General features: G+C 36.7%; 1 protein-coding gene across 3 annotated transcripts in view; it reads right to left on the bottom strand.

The window, feature by feature from the left end:
* Positions 1–27,378, bottom strand: part of SAMSN1 (SAM domain, SH3 domain and nuclear localization signals 1) — a 175,306-nt gene that overhangs the window by 51,180 nt on the left and 96,748 nt on the right. The window contains exon 1 of one of the 3 annotated variants that reach the window (XM_007967043.3): positions 14,801–14,944. The exons of the other annotated variants lie outside the window; for them this stretch is intronic. Within the exon in view, the coding sequence (XP_007965234.1) occupies positions 14,801–14,857 (57 nt within the window). The 5' untranslated portion in view covers positions 14,858–14,944. Of the gene's footprint in view, positions 1–14,800; positions 14,945–27,378 lie in introns of those variants that run through there. 3 annotated transcript variants of the gene reach the window in all.

The raw sequence follows: 27,378 nt of genomic DNA, 5'->3' as shown, positions 1-27,378 counted from the left end.
CCATGGAATACGATGCAGCCATAAAAAAAGGATGAGTTCGTGTCCTTTGTAGGGACACGGATGAAGCTGGAAACCATCATTCTCAGTAAACTATTGTAGGGACAGAAAACCAAACACCACATGTTCTCACTCATAGGTGGGAGTTGAACAATGAGATCACTTGGACACAGGAAGGGGAACATCACGCACCGGGGCCTGTTGTGGGATGGGGGCAGTGGGGAGGGATAGCATGAGGAGATATACCTAATGTAAATGAGGAGTTAATGGGTGCAGCACACCAACATGGCACATGTATACATATGTAACAAACCTGCACGTTGTGCACATGTACCCTAGAACTTAAAGTATAATAAAAAATATATATAAAATAAAACGACAACAACAACAACAACAAAAAGTTCTCTGCATTCACTTGGCCTCTGGGTACACAGTAACCTTCCGAAATGTCTGCCCAGGGGATATTTTAGTCATTTCGCGATCTCCTTGAACACAAGTAATGACAAACAATAAGCTAATTCTCAAAAAAAATTTTTTTTTTGAGTCATTTTTACTACTTTTAAATGAATGTGTTTGATGCATGATTTGGGGCCCCCTGATTAATGGTCATCGCCAGCCTAGCTTCTGGAGTTGTAATGTTTCCGTGAGCTTCCCTCCAGCAGGGCTCGACCATTAATCCAGTGGCATATGTCAGCTCAGCAGAGCAAGGTCACTCTTCTGCTTCAAGGGGAACCTTTTTAGAAATAATAAAACTGACAGAAAGTTCTTTTTTGCATGCTTTATGCCACCTGAGGTTGAGTGCTGCAGTTAATATCATAAAGCTTATAAACCTTCCCATCCCAGGCAGCACCCGCTGCGGCTAGTCTTAGGAATTTAAACGCTTTTTTTCTTAGTAAGAACAGACATGTTTATGTGGGGCAAATATATGGTATGTAATCCCAAACAGGGGAAGAATGGGTGGGAAAATAAAACAGTAAGTTTATGTTAGGATGTTTGGAAGAGATGATAGTGTCCTGTAACTATTTTTATTTTCAATTACATTTATTTAGCTTTCAGCAAACTGGGATTTGGTTAGATGAATATTTCAGTCTATTGAGGGGGTTCATAGCAGAGTTGAAATGTAAGAGTAGTGGTAAAAAGAAACTCACTTTGTAATCACTCCTTGGCCTATAATGTAATGTTCAATAATTATAGAACACTTATCTCTGAAGGAACTGTATTTTTAAAGTCATAAACATTTGCTTGATTGGTAATGACTTTTTCATAATTGATAAATAAATACAGTGAGAGAGTCATAATCTTAAAGTAATTTGAAATTTTTAGATGTCCTAACATACAAATCAAGCAAAAGATAGAAGATGATTGCTATGTAATAACTAACAATGTAAAGAAACTATAATCATAAGTATTACAAAATGTATATATTTAATATTTTATTACATTTATTATTGATTGATTGATTGACTGAGATAGGGTCTCTTGCTCTGTTGCCGAGACTGGAGTGTGGTGATATGACCATAGCTCATTGTAACCTTGAACTCCTAGGCTCAAGCAATCTCCTGCTTCAGCCTCTTGACTAGCTGGGACTACAGATGTCCACCACTATGCTCAGCTAATTTTTTTTTGGTTTTTATTTTTGGTAGAGACAAAGTCTCACTACGTTGCCTAGGCTGGTCTTGAACTCCTGTCAAGCGATCCTCCCACTTCAGCCTCCCAAAGCATCAGGATTACAGGGGTGAGCCACCCTGCCCAGCCACTTTTATTTAATTAAAAGTATCAGTGGCATAACTGTAACCACGTAAAGTATTCAGGGGGAAAAAAAAAAAAAAACGAGAAAATTCCATTTTGCTCTTTTTAACCAAATACTGAGACTAATGTTGTATCACTGTGTAGATTTTGATACAAGGTAAATTTGACTTGACTCTTACTCCAGGAGTTTAAGTTGTTAAAACTATAAAAAAAAAAGGATAAAGAAACTTAGTGATTTAATCGTATTCATTTTCCTTTTGTAGAGAAAATGTACTTGGAAGTGAAGTCAGTTAGCAACTTAGTTCAATCCTTCTAGGAAGCCAATACGTTGGCCAGGTATCATGTCTCTATGTCCAGGGTCAGGTCCTCACCTCAACAAGTATGGGAACTTTATTTTTTAAGCATGCAGAAATATACAACTTCAAGGCAAGTAATTCATAAACCAAACAGATAAGATATCAAAAAAGGCAATACTAACCAAGCAAGCATTGATTTGCTGTGAGAAATTCATCTGCCAAGAAAAATGCATATTCATGTTGACTGATCAAAAAATTGTTTCCCCTGGAAGAAACACTACACGGGACACCAGATCATTGCTGGAAGTTTGTTTGATTCATGTAGTGGTCACAGTAAAGTCAATTAAGTGGTATTAAGACTAGAGACATGAAGTTATCCTAGCCTTAGGTACACATTTCACCTAAGGGGAGAAGTCTGTCCAGCCAAATAGGATATTTACTTCAGCTGTTTTGCATTATTTGCAGACACAGTGGCAAATTTCTACTCTCCCACACATTTCTAGGCTGTCTGCAAACAACACCTTTTTGCTAATACTTTTTTTCCTTAAGGCAGATTACACTACAATGTTTGATTATTTTGATTCTAGGAATGGTTACTTTGTTTTGATGTGGGTGTTACCCAGATCTTTATCAGTGACCCATTTACAAACTATCTTCTGGAGTAGGCTACTTCTGCAGATGACTAATATTATCCATTAGTCATTTCACGCTCATTATACATATATTGAGAAATCACTACTATGTTCTATACTACCAATGTTTTCAGTGGTAGCCAAAGTGTAATAAAAACACACGGAATCTGAAAGTCAGGTAGACTGAGTTCAATCCCTCTTGAATCCTCCACAAAAATCCCAGGGATACAAATATGAGTAAAATACATCCACTGATCCTCTGTTCTTGATGGTGAATATAGTTGCGAGCACATACTGAAAAACTATGAGTTAAAAAAAAAAAAAAAAAAAAAAAACAAGGAAACATGGAACAAGCACTATGAAAATAGAAAGGAGGGAGAGATTATTAAGTGGACATGTACTACCAGCTAGGAAGCTTACATATGATAATTTACTTAATTCTCACATCAACCCTATGTGACATGCTTTAAGACTTCCCCTTTTCCTGATTACCACAACGAGGCTCAAGAGGCTTAAGAAAATGTTCAAAGTCTCCTGGTTAAGAAATATCAAAGTAAGAAATTCACACTCAGGTCTCTACGCCTTCAGTTCACGTTGCCTATTGCTCTGCCAGACTGCCCCTAATACACTGCGCTGGGGTAACTGATGGAGGCTTTCTTGAGGAAGTGACAATCCACCTATACATTCTAATAGATTGGAAAAAAAAGCACAGAGCATTGTAGGCTAAGAGAAGCACAGATAGAAATGTATGAGAGTGGTCAGATCATCAGGAACATGGGCCTCTCACTCTACCAACCAAACCAGAAGATCTGGTATTAGGGCCCAGACACAGGTATTTTTGTAAAACACCCCAGATGAGTTTAATATTAGGTTGGTGCAAAAGCAATCACGGTTTTTGCTATTGTTTTTAATCTGCAGCCAGAAAGCAATGGTCAAACAGATATTTTACTTTTTAGTTTTCAAATGATTCCTAATAGAGGCCTAGTGGGTTGTGGCAGAGTTACATTTGGATGAGAGGAAGGAAAGAATAACAAACACTGCAGAGTGTAGGTAAAGGCTGTCAAGTCAAAGGTGGGGCTGGCAGCATTAAGGGACTGGTCAACTGGAAGTGGAGAAAGATCTAGAGTCATTGGAAGGAAGGAAGCAACTAAAATCCTAATCCTTACTTCCAATTAGTACAAGCTCACGGACTTTGTTATGAGCTGAATTGACTCCCACAAATTCATATGTTTGAAGCCCTAACACCTTGTACCTCAGACCCTGACTGTATTTGGAAAGAAAGCCTTTAAAGAGAAAATCAAGTTAAAAATGTGACTGTTAGGGTAGGACCTAATCCATTCCTACTGGTGTCCTTATAAGATGATGTTTGGACACACAGAGAGAGACATCAGGAGCACACAGGCCCAGAGGAAGAGGCAGTAAAAGGGTAGCCATCTACATGTCAAAAAGAAAAGCCCAGAACAGTTCCTTCCCTGAAAGCTCTCTGTGAAACCAACCCTGCCAGCACCTTGATCTTGGATTTCCAACCTCCATAAGTGTGAGCAAGTAGATTCCTGTTGTTAAAGCCACTCAGAGTCTGCTATTTTGTTATGGCAGCCCTAGCAAACTAATACAGACTAGGTGAAGGAAGGAGGGGGACTTAGCCAGCTGTGGTGACAAACGGCTCTATCTATTTAAGAATCACTTCTTCTACCAACAGAGGCAGTTTAAAATCTTCTGCTATTATTAATCAATTTTTAATGGAGGACATTTTTGTTCTCTACTAAGAAGCTGTATGAATGTCTTGTTTCTGAAAGTTCATCAAAATCTTTAACACTAGAAAGGAAAAGAAATGGATCAGTTTGGTAAGGCTAAATTTGAAAACAGATAAGCAAAGCATGCACTTGTTTCCATTATCGTAAACAAACAAACACACAAACCAAAAAAAAAAAAAGCTCAGTTTTCAGGGATTTTGAAACCATTTATCTCTAAAGCAAGGCAAAGAAAGACTAAAGAGATAAGTCTGACCAAATTGATTTTTAACAAATTCAGCATCTTGGTAGTCAAGAGTGACTTTATAACGCTTCTTAAAAAATACAATATCCAAGTTTCCAAACAAAGGGGAGGCTACGCTTCTGTCATTTCTCTAGCTATTCATCTCCTGATCTTTCTGAATATTATCTGAACACTTTTCAAGTATAGCTAATATATTTGGCCCCAAACCTTTTGCTACCTGCTTGGGATAAAACTTGATTACAGATTCATATTCTATAAAATGGAAACACTAAAATGAACTAGTGCTTTGTTTGGAGACAAGTGGTGAAGGCTAAAAAGTATTTAAAAGGTGCACTACAAATTAAAATAAAATCCAATGGAAAATTATATGTTTAAGAAAGAAGAAGAAACCTTTGGAAAGTGAGACATCAATTTTGGGGTGAATTTCTGGTGGCTGTAAACAATGGAATGAGGCCATTTCTCCTTGGAAGGCAAGTACCAACTGGAAGCAAGAATGGGAGAGGACAGTGGAAACTTTCTGTTTGCTGTCTTCAGACTGCATGTGGTAAGTTTTCTGTAACTATCCAAATGGATACAGTAAGTACAAATATATCCCAAATTTACAGTCTTCTCACCATCCAAGTCAACCGGGCCGTTCCTTTGTCTGAACCGCAGTTATCCCTTGCCTGGCTTCTGCAATAGTCTCTTAACTGGTCTCACTTCCTTCAGTATATTTGAAACACAAAGCCACAATAAACCAACTAAACCATAGGCCAGATTCTGTCACTTCTCAAAAATCTTTCAACACTAGCTAAAATTCTTTTAATGGCCTAGAACGCCCTCTGTGATCCAGCTCTCAGTGGCTGCTCTCCCCGCCCTGTGTACTCGACTCCACTGCTTCTCAAACACACCAGAGACAGTCCCATTTCAAGGCCTTTGCACTTGCTCTTCCCTCTGCCCAGAGTAGTTTCCTTCACCAATCCCAAGACCAGCTCCTTCACTTTCTTCCAGTCCTGTCTCCAATGCCCCATTCTCACCAAGGCTTCTCTAGTTCTTCATATTTCAAATCTTCCTTTTCTGTTAATTTTTTTTTCTTCTTGACACCTATGATTATCTAGCATACTGTATATTTAACTTATTTATCCTATTTATTGCCTGTCATCCCCAGTAAATATACGTCCTATTAAGGCAGAAATCTTTCTTTTGTTCACCTTGGTATCTCCAGTGTATTGTCCATAATAAGCATTTAATAGACATTTGTGGCACTGAAGGATAAATTAATGAATGAATGCATGGATTAGTGAATTAACTTTTAAGTCTTTTGTAAAGTAGAAAAAAGTGCTGCCAGGTTGGAAAACTTTAAAAATTCTTGATGCCCAGTCACATTTTATGTTAGGTAAATAAGAATATTTGGGGATGGAACCCAATCATCAGTATTTTTTTTAAAGCTCTTCAGTGATTCAAATGTTCAGCCTAGGCTCCAAAAACCATCGGCCTAGAGCATCATTTCCAAATTTTGAAGTGCTCACAGAACTGCTGAGTATCTTGTTAAAATGATGTTTTAATTTCATAGGCCTGGGGCAGACTGGAAAATGCACATTACTAACAAGTTCCTGGAATGCCAGGCTGTTGCTCTGTAGCACCACAATGAGTAGTGAGTCTTTAGATTCAAGTCAGCCTTGATGAACCTTGAGATACATTTTAACATGTTCTAGACTCCATTTTCTCCTGACTTGTCTTATTTGGTTTTATCTTTGCAGTATAGTTTATCAAAAATATTTTTTTAAATGCTACATAAACACGAAAGTGAAGACAACCTTTTGAGAGATCTGGTTTTTTGTTTTGTTTTGTTTTTGGAGGAGACAGAGGTAATAAGTAGAAGTTAAAATAAATATTTATTTATAGCCACCATTTTTTAAAGGGGAAAAGAGTAAATCTAACATATTACCTGCATTTTATATCACATATTTTCTTCCAGAAAACTCTGTTTGTAAAGGCAAACATGCAACAAAAATTGTACCCCAGATGAAGAAGTAATAGAGAGTAGGAGGGGAGAGACACAGGCTTAGAAGCAGAAAGTTGTGCCATAAATCCCAAATCTTTTAACTTGGGGAAAATATTTTGCATCTACAGGACTTTTTTCTTCTTTGTAAATTGGAGATAAAAATAATGTCTATCTCATGGGGTTTTGAGAAGATTAAATATAATAATGGACATGAGCATCTTGGACAAGTGCCTGGCCTCAAGTAAGCACCAGTGCATATAAATACTTTTTCTCTTTCTCATACCTGGTTAGATAAGAGTTAAAAATGTATCTTAGCAGTCTTGATACAAAAAAAAAAACAGTGAAGAAAGCTCTTTAATAGCACAACTATGTGTCATCCTTGTCTAGGAGCATAAATTTGCACAGCAGGCAGTGCAGTGAAAACAGCTCATAATCAACTCATCACCTCTCATCATTGCTAGGATCAAATGCAAATGGGAAAGAATGCCACTTCAGTCACTGCTAGTGAAAATTAGCATCTGTGACACTAATGGTGTCTCATTTAGTATGCACTTTAGATTAAAAAGAATGGTTTAAAAAAGGCTATTTCCAGAACTGTCATTATTTTTAATGTTTCCCTCAAAAATAACAATGGTACTTGAATCTCCTTTACTCAAAGAAAAACCAGCTAAAATTTGTTAACACAGATCATTAATCCATGCCAAGTAAAGGCCAAAATGTTCTAATTACAGTTACTAACTTTAATTTGTGAGATCCATGTCTTTCTATTTTCAAAGTTTCTGCCATATTCTTTAACCTGGACCAAGATCTACCCTTAGATAACAATGAGATTCTTTAATAACATGGGTATATTAGAGTTCTTAACATAAAGTTTAAAATGAATTAGAGTTGAACATATACACAAACATTTTTACACACATATTAACAGATTTGCTACAAAGAAACAATAAGACAGGAATGCCCTATCTCACCACTCCTATTCAACATAGTGTTGGAAGTTCTGGCCAGGGCAATTAGGCAGGAGCAAGAAATAAAGGGTATCCAATTAGGAAAAGAGGAAGTCAAATTGTCCATGTTTGCAGATGACATGATTATATATTTAGAAAACCCCATTGTCTCAGCCCCAAATCTCCTTAAGCTGATAAGCAACTTCAGAAAATTTTCAGGATACAAAATCAATGTGCAAAAATCACAAGCATTCCTATACACCAATAACAGACAAACAGAGAGCCAAGTCATGAGTGAACTCCCATTCACAATTGCTTCAAAGGGAATAAAATACCTAGGAATCCAACTGACAAGGGACGTGAAGGACCTCTTCAAGGAGAACTACAAACCACTGCTCAGCGAAAGAAGAGGACACAAACAAATGGAAGAACATTCCATGCTCATGGATGGGAAGAATCAGTATCATGAAAATGGCCATACTGCCCAAGGTAATTTACAGATTCAATGCCATCCCCATCAAGCTACCAATGACTTTCTTCACAAAATTAGAAAAAGCTACTTTAAAGTTCATGTAGAACCAAAAAAGAGCCCACATTGCCAAGACAATCCTAAGCCAAAAGAACAAAGCTGGAGGCATCACACTACCTGACTTCAAACTATACTACAAGGCTACAGTAACCAAAACAGCATGGTACTGGTATCAAAACAGAGATATAGACAAATGGAACAGAACGGAGACCTCAGAAACAACACCACCCATCTACAACCATCTTATCTTTGACAAACCTGACAAAAACAAGCAATGGGGAAAGGATTCCTTATTTAATAAATGGTGCTGGGAAAACTGGCTAGCTATATGTAGAAAGCTGAAACTGCATCCCTTCCTTACACATTATGCAAAAATTAATTCAAGATGGATTAAAAACTTAAATGTTAGACCTAAAACCATAAAAACCCTAGAAGAAAACCTAGGCAATATCATTCAGGACATAGGCATAGGCTTCATGACTGAAACACCAAAAGCAATAGCATAAAAGTCAAAATTGACAAATGGGATCTAATTAAACTAAAGAGCTTCTGCACAGCGAAAGAAACTACCACCAGAGTGAACAGGCAACCTACAGAATGGGAGAAAAATTTTACAATCTACTCATCTGACAAAGGGCTAATATCCAGAATCTCCAAAGAACTTAAACAAATTTAGAAGAAAAAAACCAAACAACCTCATCAACAAGTGGGCGAAGGATATGAACAGACACTTCTCAAAAGAAGACATTTATGCAGCCAACAGGCACATGAAAACATGCCCATCATCACTGGCCATCAGAGAAATGCAAATCAAAACCACAGTGAGATACTATCTCACACCACTTAGAATGGCGATCATTAAAAAGTCAGGAAGCAACAGGTGCTGGAGAGGGTGTGGAGAAATAGGACCGCTTTTACACTGTTGGTGGGACTGTAAACTAGTTCAACCATTGTGGAAGACAGTGTGGCGATTCCTCAAAGATCTAGAACTAGAAATATCATTCGATCCAGCCATCCCATTACTGGGTATATAACCAAAGGATTATAAATCACGCTACTATAAAGACACATGCACACGTATGTTTACTGTGGCACTATTCACAATAGCAAAGACTTGGAACCAACCCAAATGTCCATCAGTGATAGACTGGATTAAGAAAATGTGGCACATATACACCATGGAATACTATGCAGTCATAAAAAAGGATGAGTTCATGTCCTTTGTAGGGACATGGATGCAGCTGGAAACCATCATTCTGACCAAACTATCGCAAAGACAGAAAACCAAACACCACATGATCTCACTCATAGGTGGGAATTGAACAACGAGAACACTCGGACACAGAGCGGGGAACATCACACACCAGGGCCTGTTGTGGGATGGGAGGAGGGGGGAAGGGGGAGGGATAGCATTAAGAGGAATATCTAATGTTAATGAGGAGTTAATGGGTGCAGCACACCAACATGGCACATGTATCCATATGTAGCAAACCTGCACATGTACCCTAGAACTTAAAATAAAAAAAGAAAGAAAGAAAAAACAAACAAAATCCTGTTAAAAAAAAGAAAAGTACATAGCTCGGGTGAGTATCCATACTTGAACCAGGCTGTATGTCGTAGACCAAGGGTGTATTACCCTGTAGGCCCATGATGGCTTTGGATGTGGCCCAACACTAATTCATAAACTTTCTTAAAACATTGCGAGATTATTTTGTGATTTTTTTTTGTTTTTCTTTTTCTTTTTCTTTTCTTTTTGTTTTTTAGCTCATAAGTTATCCTTAGTGTTGGTGTATTTTATATGTGGCCCAAGAAAATTCTTCTTCTTCCAATGTGGCCCAGGAAAGCCAAAAGATTAGATACCTCTAGAGTAGGCTGAAGAAACTTCTTTCACTTTACAAATATTTATTGAGAGTCTACTACATTGAAAGTATTATGCTAGCTGCAGAGGGAAGATATGTGGTGCTTACTTCAATATTAGGTCATTTTAAAAAATATTTGAATATTAAGAAAGTTGTTGGCCTGGACAACCTAGCAAAACCCCCATGTCTACAAAGAACATAAAGATTAGCTGAGCATGGTGGTGCAGGACTGTGATCCCAGCTACTCGGGAGGCTGAGGCAGGAGAGTCACATGAGCCCAGGCAGGCTGACGCTACAGTGAGTGGTGATTGTGCCTGCACTTCAGCCTGGGTAGCAGAGGGAGAACCTGAAGAAAGAGGAAAAGGAAGTGAAGGGGAGGGGAAGGGAGGGGAGCGGAGGGGAAAAAAGAAAGAAAGAAAGAAAGAAAGAAAGAAAGAAAGAAAGAAAGAAAGAAAGAAAGAAAGAAAGAAAGAAAGAAAGAAAGAAAGAAAGAAAGAGAAAGGGAAGAAAGAAAGAAAGAGAGAGAGAAAGAGAGAGAGAAAGAGAGAGAAAGAGAGAGAAAGAAAGAAAGAAAGAAAGAAAGAAAGAAAGAAAGAAAGAAAGAAAGAAAGAAAGAGAAAGAAGGAAGGAAGGAAGGAGAAAGAAAGAAAGAAAAGAAAAAGAGAAAGAAAGGAGAGAGAGAAAGGAAGGAAGGAAGGAAGAAAGGAAGGAAGGAAGGAAGGAAGGAAGGAAGGAAGGAAGGAAGGAAGGAAGGAAGGAAGGAAGGAAGGAAGGGAGGAAGGAAGGGAGGGAGGGAGGGAAGGAAAGTTTTTACAATCATAGGTGTTGACATGTGTGTGTCCCGGACACCTAGAGGGATTTCTCTGATGAACTCCCTGCATAGTCAGAGACAGGAATGAGGATTTCTAAACTTACAGATGCTCTTACAGACATGGTCTCCCTGATCTCCATAAACTTTAGCTGGCAATTCAAGTGGAAACAGAAATAATATCTACAGTCCTGTTGCTTATAATGGCAGTATATTAAGAACGGAAGTATTGGAAACTAACATATTTCACATCAGTTTCATTTTTCATCTAACTCTGTGTCTTCTTCAAGGTAATTAAGCTTCCTTATGCCTTAGGCTCTTTACATATGAGGCTAAATAAGAGTCATTCTCTCACAGTTGTTACAAATATTAAATAAATTAGTGTACAAAACCTGTAAGCACAGCAACTGACATGAAAATAAACCAACGATGAATATAGAAAAATAAAATATTTTAGTTGGAAAAACAGATAAGGAAAATTGTTATGTTCTATAATTTAAGCATTTGTAGAGTGTAATGCAATAACATTTCATCAAATCTGAACACTGTATATGCTTAGAAGTTTGTAAAATCACTATCAGTAGTGGGCACTAGTAGTAAGAGGGTAAAACAGTAAGTTGTGGTTGCGCATGCCTGTAATCCCAGCACTTTGGAAGGCTGAGGTGGGCTGAGGTGGGAAGAACACAGGAGTTTGAGACCAGCCTGAGCAACATAACAAGACCTCATCTCTATAAAAAATTAGACAGTTAGCTGGGCTGGTGGCATGGCGCCTGTGGTCCCAGCTACTCAGGAGGCTGAGACGGGAGGTAGTTTGAGCCCACCCAGGAGTTTGAGGCTGCAGTTGGCCATGATTGGACCACAGCAACTCCAGCCTGGGTGACAGAGCACGACACTGTTTCCAAGGTAAAAACAAAATTCAAGAAGAAAAATAACAGTAACTTGCATGTATGTTAAGCAAGCCTATTTTTAACTAATATAAGTATAGAATACTTAACTATTACTCCTCCTATTTCTTTTTTAATTTGGAATTTATCTATATACAGTAGAGAGTTCTGAGACATACATTAAAACCCTTAGAAGTTATTGAGATTCCAGTACATGCAATGGGTTTCTTTTGTAATAATTCTGCAAGAATTTACCAGTTTCTATTATGGAATATCTATAACAGGCACATGGTAAAACTGTGGTTAACATGTATTCGGATTTACTCTTTTTAAATTCATGAACATGTTTATTGATAAGTTTTAGGAATATAAGAAAATAATAAATTATTTTTGATATAGGACTCAAAATCTATTGCTACATGTTATATACATGAATGTTTTGAACCTTCTCATAACTGTAAGACCTATTTGAAAATACTAATAACAAAATCTTTGTCCATTAATTATCAATTGAAAAGTTTCATCATTTTTATTTGAGGTAACATTATTTATAATACGCATTGCATTTGAATTGGCCGATAGGTCACTTGAAATAGAACCAATGACAGTTAACAAAAGCTAAATGATTAAATATTTTCTTCATTTTTAATACTGTCACTTTTTACCCTACTATAGCATTTACGATAAAAAAAAACACACACACACAAAAACAAGAGAATCCCTTTCAGAAATTCTGAGAGTATAGTATGAAGAGTTTATGTTTCTGGGTTAGGAAATGTAAACTAACATCTGGTGTGTAGTGAAGACAGTGATTCCCTGTATTTCAGACCAATTTCTTGATGGTTCTGTTTCTAGACATAGACCCTTTCTAGACAAAATTTCTTTTCAGTAAATGAAAGGATTTGCACTCCTTTTTCTATGCACCTTTCATTTGTAGGGATTATCGTAGCATCCACCTCTGCCAATTTTTTTTTTTTTTTTGAGAAAGGGTCTTGCTCTGTTGCCCAGGCTGGAGTGCAGTGGCACGAACACGGCTCACTGTAGCTCTCAATCTCCTGGGCTCAAGCAATCTTCCTGTATCAGCCTCCTGAATAGCTGGTACTATGTGCACATGCCACCATGCCCAGCCTAATTTTTGCATTTTTTTGTAGAGATGGGGTTTTGCCACGTTGCCCAGACTGGACTAGATAGAACTCCTGAACTCAAGTGATTCACCCGCCTCAGCCCCGCAAAGTACTGGAATTACAGGTGTGAGCCCATGCACCTGGCCGGATACTGCTCTTTATTCATATAATATGCAAAGAAAATTACCCACCAAAATAAATGTGAATTAAGAGGAAAGAAGAGTTATTTTAAGACATAATTACAAATGGAAAAATATCACTTCCATGTTAAAAGGAAAGAATCCAGTTGAATGTACGAAAAACATACCTATACATCTATTCTCACATCTCTTTAAATTCATACAGAATGAAACCATCTGTCTAATGAAAATAAGAATTCATTCACAACAAAACTTAGTGTTTCCAATGTTACCATTTTCTGTGATATGTTTTGTTCAAAGATGTACATATTTTCAAATATATTTTTATTTTATGAATAAGGAAGTCAAGATTAACAATATTCCAAGCGTATTATAATAGTTACTGCTCTTAAGGCAAATAATGATGGAGTAAAGTATCATTTTGAAAATAGTTTAATGTCATAAATATGACTCTAACTCACTATAAAATACAGGCTTTATTAAATACTCTATCTTTAGATTTTAAATATTTTGAGGTATATCATTCTCCATATTAACTTTTATGATCTTCCCTAAACCTACAGTTGTCAACTATTTGTTGCACTTAATCAAGTAAATATCATATAAAATGAATCTTAAATAGAAGCACAAGTCATGCTTTTAAAAACTTTTTTGTATTATTAGGAAAATGTTACTTTGAATTTTTCTTGTATTAGGGAAAAAATCATGATATGTTATCTAGCTATATTTTAAACTAAAGATGCTTGTCTATCCATTATTATGTATATGGGTCAGAAAGAATTAATATTAAAAATCATTTATTCTACCTTTCCAAAGATAGGAAATCATTTTTTTTTGTTTCCTTCAGAAAAACCTGGATGGTAACTTCCAAAGAGTTTCAAAATATTGACCATTGTTCTATATCTCATCAATTCAAAAGGTCATAACAAATGAAAGAAATCAACGTCTTTCTCTGAAAATGGGTGCCTAACATACAAAGACTGATAGACAATAAACGAATCCTTCAAAAAAATCTGGACTCAGCTATTGTTTATCTCAGAAAGAGATTAAAAATTTTATTTACCTAAGAAAAGAAATGTACACCTATTGGAGAAATTTTCTGACATTGGTACTTTGTGAATAGTTGTTTTATGTTATTAATAAATCTAGAGTTCTACAATAGAATCTAAACTTTATTCCATGACATATTTTTTTTAAAGTAGCACTTATTGCCAAGACAAAGAACAGAGCAACATTCCACATATTAATATTACCCATTTGCCAAGTCTACTAGTATATGGTGTTTTGATGCTTCTCGAAACACAGCCCAATTTTTTGTGTAGTAATAACATTCGTTCAAGAGAATAGCAAATATACATCTCTACAACAAACTATCATAATTTAACATTCAAAAATGAGAAAAGTCTTATATTTAACCATAACATTTCCATTTTACAACCTTCTCATAACTCTATGTTGAAGAGCTAATCTCTTAAGAGATAAAATTCATTCAGTAGACTGTTTAATAGACATTGGCAATCTCATAGTCATTAAAAACGTACAAGAAGACTTTATGATAACAAACACTCAGAGACCACTAAATTGGTTTTTTTGAAGTTGAGCTGAACTCAAACTTCACTTACAGATGTAAATGTTCCAATACGCACTACAAGACAAAATTACAGAGACAATAATTGCTAGGTGTGATTTAAAATCCAACTTTGCAATTTAATTTTTCCATATTTGCCATGAGGCATTAAACCCTACGTTTGACTTATGACTCACAGATGAGAACATTGTATGTGTTCAAACACACATATGTGTTTATTTTCTGTTAAATAGTTGATTTTATTTAACTATGTATGAAATTTCCTTACCTTTGGTTTTTGATGTTTCTCCTTCTCTGAAACATTGGATGGCTTTCTCTTGAGCATTTTGAATTCTGACTACTCCTAGTGAGTGCACTTTCTGCTGTTACAGAAACAACTGAAAACAGTCAGCAGTGTGCTGTCTAATGTACAGCATCAGATAAGGTTGAGCCCAGGGACCTGCCACTTCCTCCTTCTGTCAGGATATGACTTGAACATTTACATGGGTAATTTTTTTTCTTACAGTAATTCTTTGGTAACTCTTTATTGTCCTGCTATATTCTATGAGGTATGTTCCAAATCTCATACTTAGATATGCCTGCAGTTACAAGAGCCGTAAGGATTTCAAAACAAAATTCATTATATAAAAGCAAAAATCTACAATGTATTCCATGGGTAGAAAAAAGAAAAATCAGAGATAATAACTGAAATAAAACTTGAGGTGTTGGCTTTCTAATATTAAAAAAAAAAAAGAATACTCAAGGACAGTCAAGTTTATATATATATATATATATATATATATACACATACACACACATATATATATACACACACACATTTTTTTTTTCTTTTTTTTGATACAGAGTCTTGCTCTGTCATCCAGGCTGGAGTGCACGGGCATGATCTTGGCTCACTGCAACCTCGACCTCCCGGATTCAAGCGAGTCTCCTGCTTCAGCCTCCCAAGTAGCTGAAATTACAGGCGCGTGCCATCATGCCTGGCTAATTTTTTGTATTTTTAGTAGAGATGGGGTCTCACCATGTTAGCCAAGACGGATCTCCTGACCTTGTGATCTGCCCACCTCAGCCTCCCAAAGTGCTGGGATTACAGGCATGATATATTTCTAAATAAACACTGTTAGAAGATGAAATAAATAAAAACTGTTAGAAGACAAAATAAGTTAGACCTTAAACAATATTAATCCTACTTGAAGCATGTATGCATATATTTTAAAATATGGATTAGACCCATTATAAATATAAATGGGAACCTGACTCTAAAAGTAAATGTTTATGCTTATGTTACTTTTCTAATGTATTAAGATGTTGTAAAGTCCTGGTTAACAAAGAGATCAATTAAACAGAACCCCCAATTAACCATATGTCTTTGTGCTACAAACGATGCCATATACTGATAATTGCTGTCCTGGTGATGAGTCAATGGATCAGTGGTTTCTTCAAATGAAACACCCAGAGCCTCTATTGAATAGGCCTAATAGAGCTAATATGACTTACTAAGAGTTTCTTCATGGTTTTAAACTGTTTATTATCATGAAAAAAGCAAAATACCCAGAAGTAAAAGGAAGAATTTCGTTTTTTTGTTAACTGGGGATTTACCAAAGGAAGACTTGCAAAATATATGAAACTCTGGTTCTATTTGGGCAACCCGGATAAAGAAAATACACTGAGATTTCTGTTTATAAATCCTCTGAATTGAAAAGCAGTAGTGCTGTATTCTTAATCAGCAGCTTTTCCACGTGACAAATCAACTGACTGTTTCTCAGACTTCCCTCACACTTCTAAGCCCCGCTCCCTGAGGCCCAAATTTTACTAATTCATTTAACAAATGAGATTCAAATTTCACTAATTCATTTAATAAATATTAAATTGATTGTCTATTATGTGCTATCTGACAATATTTCAAACCTCTTGACCAGCTAAAAACAATCTGTTTTTGTTCTATAACAGAATTGAAAGAATACACTTTTCAAGATTATGGTTAATATGCCTATTATTTTATTACCAGATAATAAAAGCAGACTTTTAATTTTGAGAATTATTGAGCTGGTGTTTTCAAATTCTGACACAGACAGAGAACACCAGAAAACCTGAGAATGCTGAGGTTGGGTAATTCCCTAGAAATACATCTCTTAGACTTTCAGTTAGGGCTTGGGTTAAGAAAGTAGGCTAGGCAGATCTTTTGTTTCATCTCTTAAGAAATTGAAAGTCATAAAAAATACATTTTTTGAGTGAACCTGTTGTACCCTCAACACCCCCTATTCTTCATCTATGAATAAAAATTTAATTATGGAGTTGAATCAATAACAAAATGGCAATGATAATGCTTGTACTTACTACATGGTAGAGTTTTGTTGATAATAAAATGAAATATCAATAAAGGACATACTTATTAGATGATTCATCATTTCAGTAATGTTTTGTGTCAAAAAATGTTTGTGAACTCTAGACATGATGTTTCAAACAGTTTGGGGCAGTGCTTGCTGTAGGTTATATTTCTCCAGTGTTTCTATAATACAATGCTAAAGAATAGAGAACACTCACATTTATGAGACCCATGTCTGGACTAGAGGCGGTTTTTAAAAGTGTTATACTCCAGCAAAAAAAAAAAAAAAAAAAAAAAAAAAAAATATATATATATATATATATATATATATATATACACACACACACACACACACAAATATATATATACACACACACACATATCCATTTATGGATCTCTAGGCACTTCACCATCTTTAACATTACAGGAAATATTTAAAATGTAAACAAAATAAGTATTTTCCTTCAAGTACAGGTGGAAAAGGAATTTTCCAATTGTTCTTTCACTCAAGAAAAATGTTTTCTGGGGGTTAAAAGACAGATTTGACATTTGAGGTCCCATTCATTACCTATGTGAAACTTCTTGATCCCCAAAAAGATCAAGTGACAAGGTGGTAAATGTTTTTTTTATCAATTATCTACTATTTTATGGAATTTGGAGACACCAAGATAGTTAGTGAGTGACACAGTGATCCAGCAAGCTCAAAAGTCACAGATGGACAGAACAAGAATGAAGTAGAGTCAGTACTGAGCACACCTAACTCCTGACCATGTTTAAACCACTGGGAAACCTGTTGCTTAACATGTGTTCTGAAATAGGGAAATTGCAAAAGCACAGTCTTGGTGCGTTACAATACCTTAATGGTCTTACATCCCAGACAGAATGGAACTTTGTGTACAATCTCTGTGTCACGAATCATGAGTAAAAATTTTAAAGAAATTGCAGTTGAATGACAAAGATTGAGGTGTATTTTTCAGGAAAGTAAGGTGAGCCATAAAAGGATTGTTTCAGCAATCCAACAAATATTTTATTTAGTGTATTGCTAAAACACAAATCATAAAATTCAAAGCATAGGTAGAAGGAAACTAGAGATCATGGGACATTCAAAGTGATGTCCTCGATTCTGAGACATTGAGGATCTCCATCTACCTCTCTCTGCCTTCCACCATCAGGTTGAAGAATACAATTAGATAGTAGTTTGGATTAATCCTACTCTACATTTTTTTTTTTTTTTAGGACATGTACACTTGTTCAATGGATGAAGGGTTTTCAAATCAAGTCTTTTAGAATGAAACTAGATTCTCTGCATTGCTCTAACAGTTAAAACTTCTCTAACCTGTAGAGTTGGTTGGGCACAATCTTATGTATGCCTCCATGTATTACTGGGACAACCATGACCAAGGGATATTTTATTAACTCTAACTGAAAATCCTCCTGACTACACCTCAAGTGCTTTGTTACAGGAGGACAACAGAGAGACAAATTTCAAGAATTTGAAAATAAGCAAAATAAGGTTGTCATCACAGAGCCCAACTCTGAAATTAACATTTAATATAAGAATAATCATTTTATAGAAAAAAAGAACTGTATTCCATTCAAACCTGCAGAATTTACTCATCTATGATTAAGAAAAGGAGTCATTCATAAAAGTAACTTAACCTTGATAAATCCTCTCTTCTTTTGGGCCCCCTCAGAGAAGGCTTACTTTCTATAGTACAGGGAAGAAAATTGTATTCAAAGAAGTTGAGTGGGGATATTGTGTTCCTACCTGTTTGTGGCTTAATGGAAGTGGAGATCCTACAACATATTAAAAAAACTGTTTCTTTCTAAGGGTTTCCTGAAATAAGTACACACTGGCATCTGATGATGTTCTGTGCAATTCTGTATTTAATAATTCAGATGATGGTGCCAAGCTATATAGAGGGGTCTTGGTGTTGTACCCTCCTCTAGTTATAGCTTATTCTTACCAGAGGTGGATTAAACATCTCAACACCTCCTTGTTTGGATTTGGGAATTTAAGAGAAATGATGGAACGGATATTCCCTCTGGCCTATGGGAGGGGTGAAAGAAGTGGGGGGGACAGTTGCTTCCTTGTGAATCTCCTATATTTCCTAACTCTCTAAAGTTATTTACTCATTCTCTCTCTGGAGTTCCTGTTTACTGATTCCTTTCTCTAAGGGACCCAGCCCCTATCCAGCTCTTGAAATCCCTTCTAATGTGTTACTAATTGAAAAGCTGTACAGTCACTTTTGGCTGGGCGCGGTGGCTCAAGCCTGTAATCCCAGCACTTTGGGAGGCCGAGACGTGTAGATCACGAGGTCAGGAGATCCAGACCACCCTGGCTAACACGGTGAAATCCCGTCTCTACTAAAAATACCAAAAAAAAAAAAAATTAGCCGGGCGAGGTGGCGGGCGCCTGTAGTCCCAACTACTCGGGAGGCTGAGGCAGGAGAATGGCGGGAACCCGGGAGGCGGAGCTTGCAGTGAGCTGAGGTCCGGCCACTGCACTCCAGCCTGGGCGACAGAGCGAGTCTCCGTCAAAAATAAAAATAAAAATAAAAATAAAAAAAAAGAAAAGCCGTACAGTCACTTTTCTGCTTCTCCTGGTGACCTGCTCCAGTAAGTGACAAGCTCATGTTTTGGGGAGATTAGGGGAAGATAAAATTCTGATTCTGTTAACAGGAAGTGGCAAGAAGATGGGAGCTACTGAGGTCTGCTGTTTCCAACAAGATGTGAAATCAAGCATATCTATCACAAAGACTAATTTCTTCTAAAAACTGGCCTCAAGTCTACATGAGAAATTAATATTTCACCTGTTAATTTCTCCTTAAAAGACCTTGCCTGAGTTTCATTGCAGAGTTCCGAAAAAGTCAACTAACAACGATGAGGTGATACCCAAATAACTTCTAAATAATTAGTGAGTTTGAGGAGAATCTGAATTAATTTTACCTCAAACAGAAAAAGGACAGTAACACAGACAAGTACTGGAAGTATCCATTCAAGTTGGTGGGTTAAAGAAAAAGAGAGCTTAGTCAACTTTGAGTATCTTAATTCTCCAGACAAGATAATCTATTGCATGGAGATGAACACATCATGCCATTTTTAGCTGGATTTCAGTAAACAAAAAATGTGTTTAACTACTTCCCTTTGTTTTTATTTTAAGCTCTATGAATAAATGATGATTTAACTCCTTGGGTAGATATGTCTACAGGAGATAAAGGCAGTATTCATATGGACATCAAGTACCTGGAATCTGTGATTGCCATTTCTCATTATAAATTTAATACTGCCATTGTGGTTCATTAGAATGTATTATCAGAAAAGGATCTACCCTTGATGTGCTCAAAATACTATGTTTCTGAGAGGTTAGAGTTGCTAGTCAGACTCTGGATATCTTGGGAAGCCTTTTAGAGAGCCTGGCCTGGCAAAATTACTGCTTATTTTAAATTTCCAAGAGATAATGTAGCACATTATCTTGTTATCTCGGTTATAGAAGAAACAGATAATTGGGATAAATAAAAAGACCGATGATCTAAGATGAATGTTGAACCTAAAGAATCATACAGGATAAAACTGCCTTGAAGAGACAAAGAACTTCATAAATTACATCTATGCCTTACAAGATGTTTGAATGTAAGAGAAGACCGAGTACCAAGAATGAGTAGTATCAGTTCAAAGTGATTGGAAAAATTAGGGAAGCTGATAAAGTTTAAGATTCAAAATAAATGCAAATTACTCAGATTACTTCAATAAATTATAAGTATTTCCTTTCTAAGTGGTTTTAAAGTCATATAAGGACCATAATGTGGTTGACATAACAAATAATGATAAAATTTAATCCATTTATGATTAAAAGTTACAATATTCATGAAGTAATACTTCTCCAAGTTAATAACATTAGTAACAATGACTGTCATCTTGAGTGTTTATTACATAAAAGAAATTATGCTGTGTGCTTTATAAATATTTTCAATATAATCTTCACAAAAATCTTCATGAGCTGGTACTAACATTATCATCCTCAACTTCCTGGTGGGGTTTGGTAGCGTATCTAGTTTGCACAGCTAGGAAGTGGTGGAGTCAGGATTCAATCCAAAGCCTCAGCTCATAACCATCACTCTATGTCATAAGTAGGTCTTGGCACACCTAAATACCTGGCATAAAATGGGAATGATTAATTTGGCTGTTGGGGTCAGGAATGCTAAGACCTAGGGGGAGGGTGATGTTGAGTTGCTGGCTGCTGGTTGAAAAGAGAATTGGTTCAATCATTACATGTGTAAAAAAAATTGAAACCAGTAAATCTGCAACCAATCCAGAACCCTTTCCTATAATTAAGATTCAGTATCATGGGGACAAGTCTGCATTTCAGGCTCCTCTCCAACCCAAGCTACCTTGCTGTGACACTTATGGGCCCTCAATTCTACCCTTGATAATAATCATTGTCTCTAATTTTATGCTTACAAAAATGGGTGTAGGTAATCACAGTACAAGCACAAATGAGACTTATGCACACTTTATGAAATTCCTTTCTATGAAGTTCCTTGGTGCTATGGTCTGAATGTTCATGTGGTCCCAAAATTCATATGTTGGAATTCTCACCCTCAAGGTGGAAGGTAATAGTAGGTAGGGCTTTTGGGAGAATTAGGTCATGGGGACAGAACCTTTATGGATTGCATTAGTGCCTTCGTCAAAGAGGCTGTAGAAACATCCCTCACTCCCACTTTTCCACAATGTGAAGACATAGCAAGAAGGTGCCATCTATGACCCAGGAAACAGGCCCTCACCAGAAGAGAAATCTCCTGGTGCCTTCATCATGGACTTCCCAGCCTCTAAACTGTGAGAAATGAATTTCTGTTGTTTGGAAGCTACCCCAAGTTTGTGGTATTTTATTATAGCAGCCCAAATGGACTAAGTCACCTGTTTTTGTTAAGGCATCTATCTGTAAAGTTACTACCATAAGCGCATTGCATGTTCTCCTTGAGTTGGAGGTTTAGCTCTCCAATTTCGGTTTCTAAAGAGTGTTTATTATTCTCCCAATCTTTGGCTCTTAATTTTGTGTTTTTGCTTGCCTCAATATCAAATCCAAGTTGTGGTTATCATCTTCACATTTCTACAATATTGTTCCTTTCTACACTTCTAAATGTCATTTAAAGTTTTGCAAATATAAAAATACTTACACTAAAAAGGTCAGAAAACACAAGCACCCTCTCCCATCCTTCTCTATTCCTGGACTTCCTCTTTCAACTCTTTTGCTGATCCTTCCAATATTAAAAAAAAAAAAAAAAAGGTTTCTAGTTGGTTAGGTTTATTTTTCTAAATAATAGACCAGTATTTTCTTGATTTATGCATTAGGCATTATCTACTGATTCCTGTTTTTGTCCATGAGGATTTTGTACTCTTCTCACTTCCCAACTCCTTTATAATTATTTTGTTAAATCATTATTCACTATTTACATTATCATGATGCAAATAACATTATTCATGGCTGAGTCAAATAGTGTTTAATGCTTTATGTTCCTTTTGTTGCCTATTTTTGGAATTTCTCCTGTCTTTCTTTTTATATGATTGGTTCTCTATATATTGTTAATATTTCCCCAATAAATGCTCTGGCAGTGATTTGTTTCAAATATTTAATTTCAAACATCATACTTGTCATTTCAAATGCTCAAACACATTAGACGTTTTTTTCTGTTCTAATGTGGTTTAGTCGTTCTCCGTTGAGGATGGAATGGAATTTCTCCTTAATCACTTCCAATTATCTCTGGCCTAAGTCTCACACGATGTTTCTTTTCGTCTGCTCTCTCATTTGCAGAAACACATCTCTGTAACAGAAAAAGGGTACTTACATCCTTTTAGACCCTTCACATTTGAATGCTATATTGACTTGAAATCAAATTCTAGCCTGGGAATCACTTTTTTTCTTAATATTTAGAAGGCTTCTCCAATTGTCTTCTAGCTTTCAGAGTGTTGAGAAGTCTGCACAAGCCATGGTGATTCCTGGTTTGTTGTGTATGGACTGTTTCCCTCTTACTTTTTCTCTGCCTCTTTCCTCTATATTTTCTTTGTATCTTTAGTATATCCTAACATGTCATATTATGTGTGTTGATATGGGTTATTTAAAAACTTCTCTTCAGGCATATGTTACCTTGATAAGTTCTGCATCTCTCTTTGTTCTCTCCTTCTGGAAACTGATTAGTCCAATGTTCAACATACTGGATTGATACTCCCATTTTATTACATTGCTCTCTGTTTTTCATTTATTTGACTGTTAATTTTCCAATAAAATTCCATTACTCTTTCTACTAATTACTGTAAAAAATGTGATAAATATTTTATTTTAGCTAGGTTTTTAATTTGCATAAATACTTTCTGATTTTTCCCTTTTCATAACATTCTGTTCTTAAGTTTTGGAAAGGCAGTGACACGTAATGGTTACGAGGGTGGACTTTAACCACACTGCCTAGGTTCAAATCCTGACTGTCATTTACCTGGGTGCCCTTGACAAGTTATTTAGCCTTTCCATAAAATGCACATGATAGTAATGCTTGAAAGATATGGCTATGAGAATGAAAAGAGACACTATTATGGAGTTGTTGGAAAAGTGCTTGGCACATACTAAACACTAGATAGTAACAAGTAAACACCTGGAATATATACTATTATCTTTCTGAGGTTATTAATTATCATTTTTACAATTTTCCTTCTATTCCCTTCATTCTCTTGTTTTATTCTGACTTCTTTTTTTTTAAATTTATTTATTATTATTATACTTTAAGTTGTAGGGTACATGTGCACAACGTGCAGGTTTGTTACATATGTATACTTGTGCCATGTTGGTGTGCTGCACCCATCAACTCGTCATTTTATTCTGACTTCTTCTATTTGCTTTGATTTCATTCTTTCATATTTAGGCTGTTATCAAATGTCTGGCGATTGTGCTCTGTAGATACATTACTAAGATTATGGTATGAAAACCCCAACTGGAAGTTCTATGTAAATGGGTGGGATTGTCAGGTGATCAAGTAGCAAGGAAACTTTTTGTTTTCTTTATTTTTTTTTAATTTTTAAATTTTTTTGAGACAAGGTCTTGCTCTGCCACCCAGGCTAGAATGCAGTGGCATAATCACGGCTCACTGCAGCCTTAACCTCCCAGGCTCAAGCAGTCCTCTCACTCAGCCTCCTAACTAGCTGGGGTTACAGGCATGCACCCTAATGTCTGGCTTATTTTCTATTTCTTGTAGAGATGGGTTCTCACTGTCTTCCCAGACTGGTCTTGAACTCCTGGACTCAAGAAATTCTCCTGCTTGGCCTCCCAAGTGCTGGGATTACAAGCATGAATCACACCTACCCCGAGGAAGCTTTTTCATCAGAAGACCCTCAAATGCCAGTTTCTGGAGTTCGTTTCTTTGTGACTATTCAGGTCTGTACATACTAACCTTTCCATGCCCTGCTGGGCTGTGGAGGAAAGAAAGTAGTTTCCTTGCTGCCTTCAAAGGCTGAGCCTCTCAGGGCCTCTGTAGTGCACACTGACTAATTTCATTGCAGCCTCCTGGTCTACAGCTTCTGAGATTGCAACTTGCTCCAATTCTCCATTCACCTTTTATTATCCAAAACATTAGTTGACATCCTTTCTATCCTTCTCCCAAATCTCTTTGTCTCTTTAGATTTGCATCTTCTTGGTAAATGTATGTAGCTATTTAAACAAAGTCTAGTTTTTGTCAACTATATTCCTTCACATTTTTTATTTTTTATTTATTTATTTTTTTGAGACGGAGTCTCGCTGTGTTGCCCAGGCTGGAGTGCAGTGGCGCGATCTTGGCTCACTGCAAGCTCTGCCTCCCGGGTTCCCACCATTCTCCTGCCTCAGCGTCCCGAGTAGCTGGGACTACAGGCGCCCACCACCACGCCCGGCTTTTTTGTATTTTTAGTAGGGATAGGGTTTCACCCTGTTAGCCAGGATGGTCTCGATCTCCTGACCTTGTGATCCGCCCGCCTTGGCCTCCCAAAGTGCTGGGATTACAGGTGTGAGCCACCGCACCCCGCCTATTCCTTCACATTTTTATTAACTCCAAGTCTCTTCCTTCACCCTGCCCTTTAAGACACTTGCACATGTCTATCTTATTTGCTCAGCTCCTAATTATATGAAACATACGGCAGGTATTGATTCCCGTCAATACCATCCCTACCTTACGGCTTTCAGACTGGCCTAGGGACATGGCAGAATGACACAGTAGGAAGAAGCCAAGACACACACATGAAGCCTTTCCACTGAAGCCCATTCTTACATTTAAGTGACTGTGCGGGTCCACATTTTCATATTCTTCTCACGAGCACGAAAATACAGTATTCTGTGGAAGAGTTTGCCTTTTCATTCTTTATAAACAGGATAAAACAACCAAAACTCAAGTTTTTATTAAAAATCTTCAAAATAATTTTTAAACTTACAATGTTATTCAGTACCACTGAATCATGCCTCATTTGGCAGAAAGGCAATTCTATCCATATTACAATACTGACAGAACAATTGATCTAAATTTTGCACAGAAGTGCTTTGTTATTAACTTTGATCTGAACATAGTACACTTCGTGTATAATATTAAAATCCCCTGCTTAATTCATACTTTATTCCCCAGAAGCAAAGAGGAAAGCAGATTGTACTGATCAATAGACCATGATTTCCTGTCTCTACCTACTGAAGAAAAAGGCAATTAATAGAATTTCATTGAAGAGATATATATGAGCTTCCTTTCCTCAGAAAAGCTATTTTTAAACAGGAAGAGCAAGATCATTTCTATTTCCTTTCTATTTTCACTTATCAGAGTGACCAGATTATTTTTCAGGCCTGATCATTTGAAACTACAAAGTTGTAAAGCTATAGGAGAGAGTAACTGTATAGTCTACTTCTTAAAACAATCAAAAGCCTCATATGATCTTCATGCTATCAACTCTGAGAACAATATAATTATAAGATGAAATACTCCAATTGCACATCAGTCAAAATCAAATTTCATATGTATATTACATAAATATGCATATATACTTAGGTATATATGTACGTGTATATTCATGTGTATGTTCATACACATACACATATTAGGATGTTTCAATTAAATGGAATTCCACCTTTTCTCTGTAACATGAAGGGTAATAAAAGAGCTTCTTTTTTTTTTTTTTTTTTTTTTGAGACGGAGTCTGGCTCTGTCGCCCAGGCTGGAGTGCAGTGGCCGGATCTCAGCTCACTGCAAGCTCCGCCTCCCGGGTTTACGCCATTCTCCTGCCTCAGCCTCCCGAGTAGCTGGGACTACAGGCGCCGCCACCTCGCCCGGCTAGTTTTTTGTATTTTTTAGTAGAGACGGGGTTTCACCGTGGAGACTGAGTATATTGTAAATAGGTGCACATTGCCTTCTCCCACCCAACACACAAAGTGAGGTTTATACATGAAGTGCAAAGCCACAGTGAGGTGGGCCGCCTCGGAAACCTACCTACATTCTAATTTTAAAGCATTTGCATGTGTCATTTGTGGGAAGAGGAAACAAAAATCTAGTGATCATTTACAGGATTTTAGAAACATGTTACCTGCAACTCAGTTCTATTTTTTTCTCTAATAAGAAAACTTTTCCATAACATTTGCAGCCATGCTTATGAGAAATGAAAGAAAAATCTGGTTTTCTTTGTCAACTGAGTATATAATAAATCAAATATCCAAGTTAACATCTGTGCCCAGCAACATTCTCTCCAACCAGAATAATAATAATAATAATAATAATAATAACTGATTAACTACAAACCAATATCTGATTGGAGAGAAATCAGATTTCTTGTTATGTTTCCAAGGGCATGTAATTCTGACCTCCTGAAGTGGCCCTTGCAAGCAGTGAAACACTCAGACTATTAGTTTTTGGCTGAGCAGGCCTGGCAGAAGAGTCTGCTTTTCCTTGTCCTACCCATCCACAGAGGCCCTGTGGTATGAAGAGAACTTGTGGACTTTGGAAGAGTGATGTAGAGTTGAGTTCAGACAAGCTACATGAACTTGAGCCTGACACCTGTCCTCTCTGAGTCTCAAATTTCCTCACTCATTGAAAGGAGAAAATAACATTTGTTTCAAGAGATTATAGTTGGGATTAAATTGTGCAATATGCATAAAATTCCTGACACACAGACAGTCTTAACAAATACTCATTCCATCCTCTCTCCTTCAGGGACAAAAGTAGAAAGCATGAGATTCCTAGGAATTCAAATCCCATACTTCTTCCAGGACGTGGTCATAGTGTGACCCAGCTTCCGGGGAACATGTTCAACCCCTGTTTTCAAAGCCTGTACACACATCATTGCTCTTTTAACCTGGTGTTTTCTTGGTGTCACGTGCTATAACGATATTTGAATATGCTATTTATCCCCGGCTACCAGTGAAGGGAAATTTCGATGGGGAATTCACTTCTGCTTTCACTTAGATTTAGCATTTAACTGTGGATTTGCAATGGCACTTGACACAAACTCCACACTCTTTTCCATCACCAGGAAGG

Source organism: Chlorocebus sabaeus, chromosome 2, assembly GCF_047675955.1.
Source record: "Chlorocebus sabaeus isolate Y175 chromosome 2, mChlSab1.0.hap1, whole genome shotgun sequence".
Taxonomy (NCBI): domain Eukaryota; kingdom Metazoa; phylum Chordata; class Mammalia; order Primates; family Cercopithecidae; genus Chlorocebus; species Chlorocebus sabaeus.
This window is presented reverse-complemented; position numbering and strand designations above follow the sequence as displayed.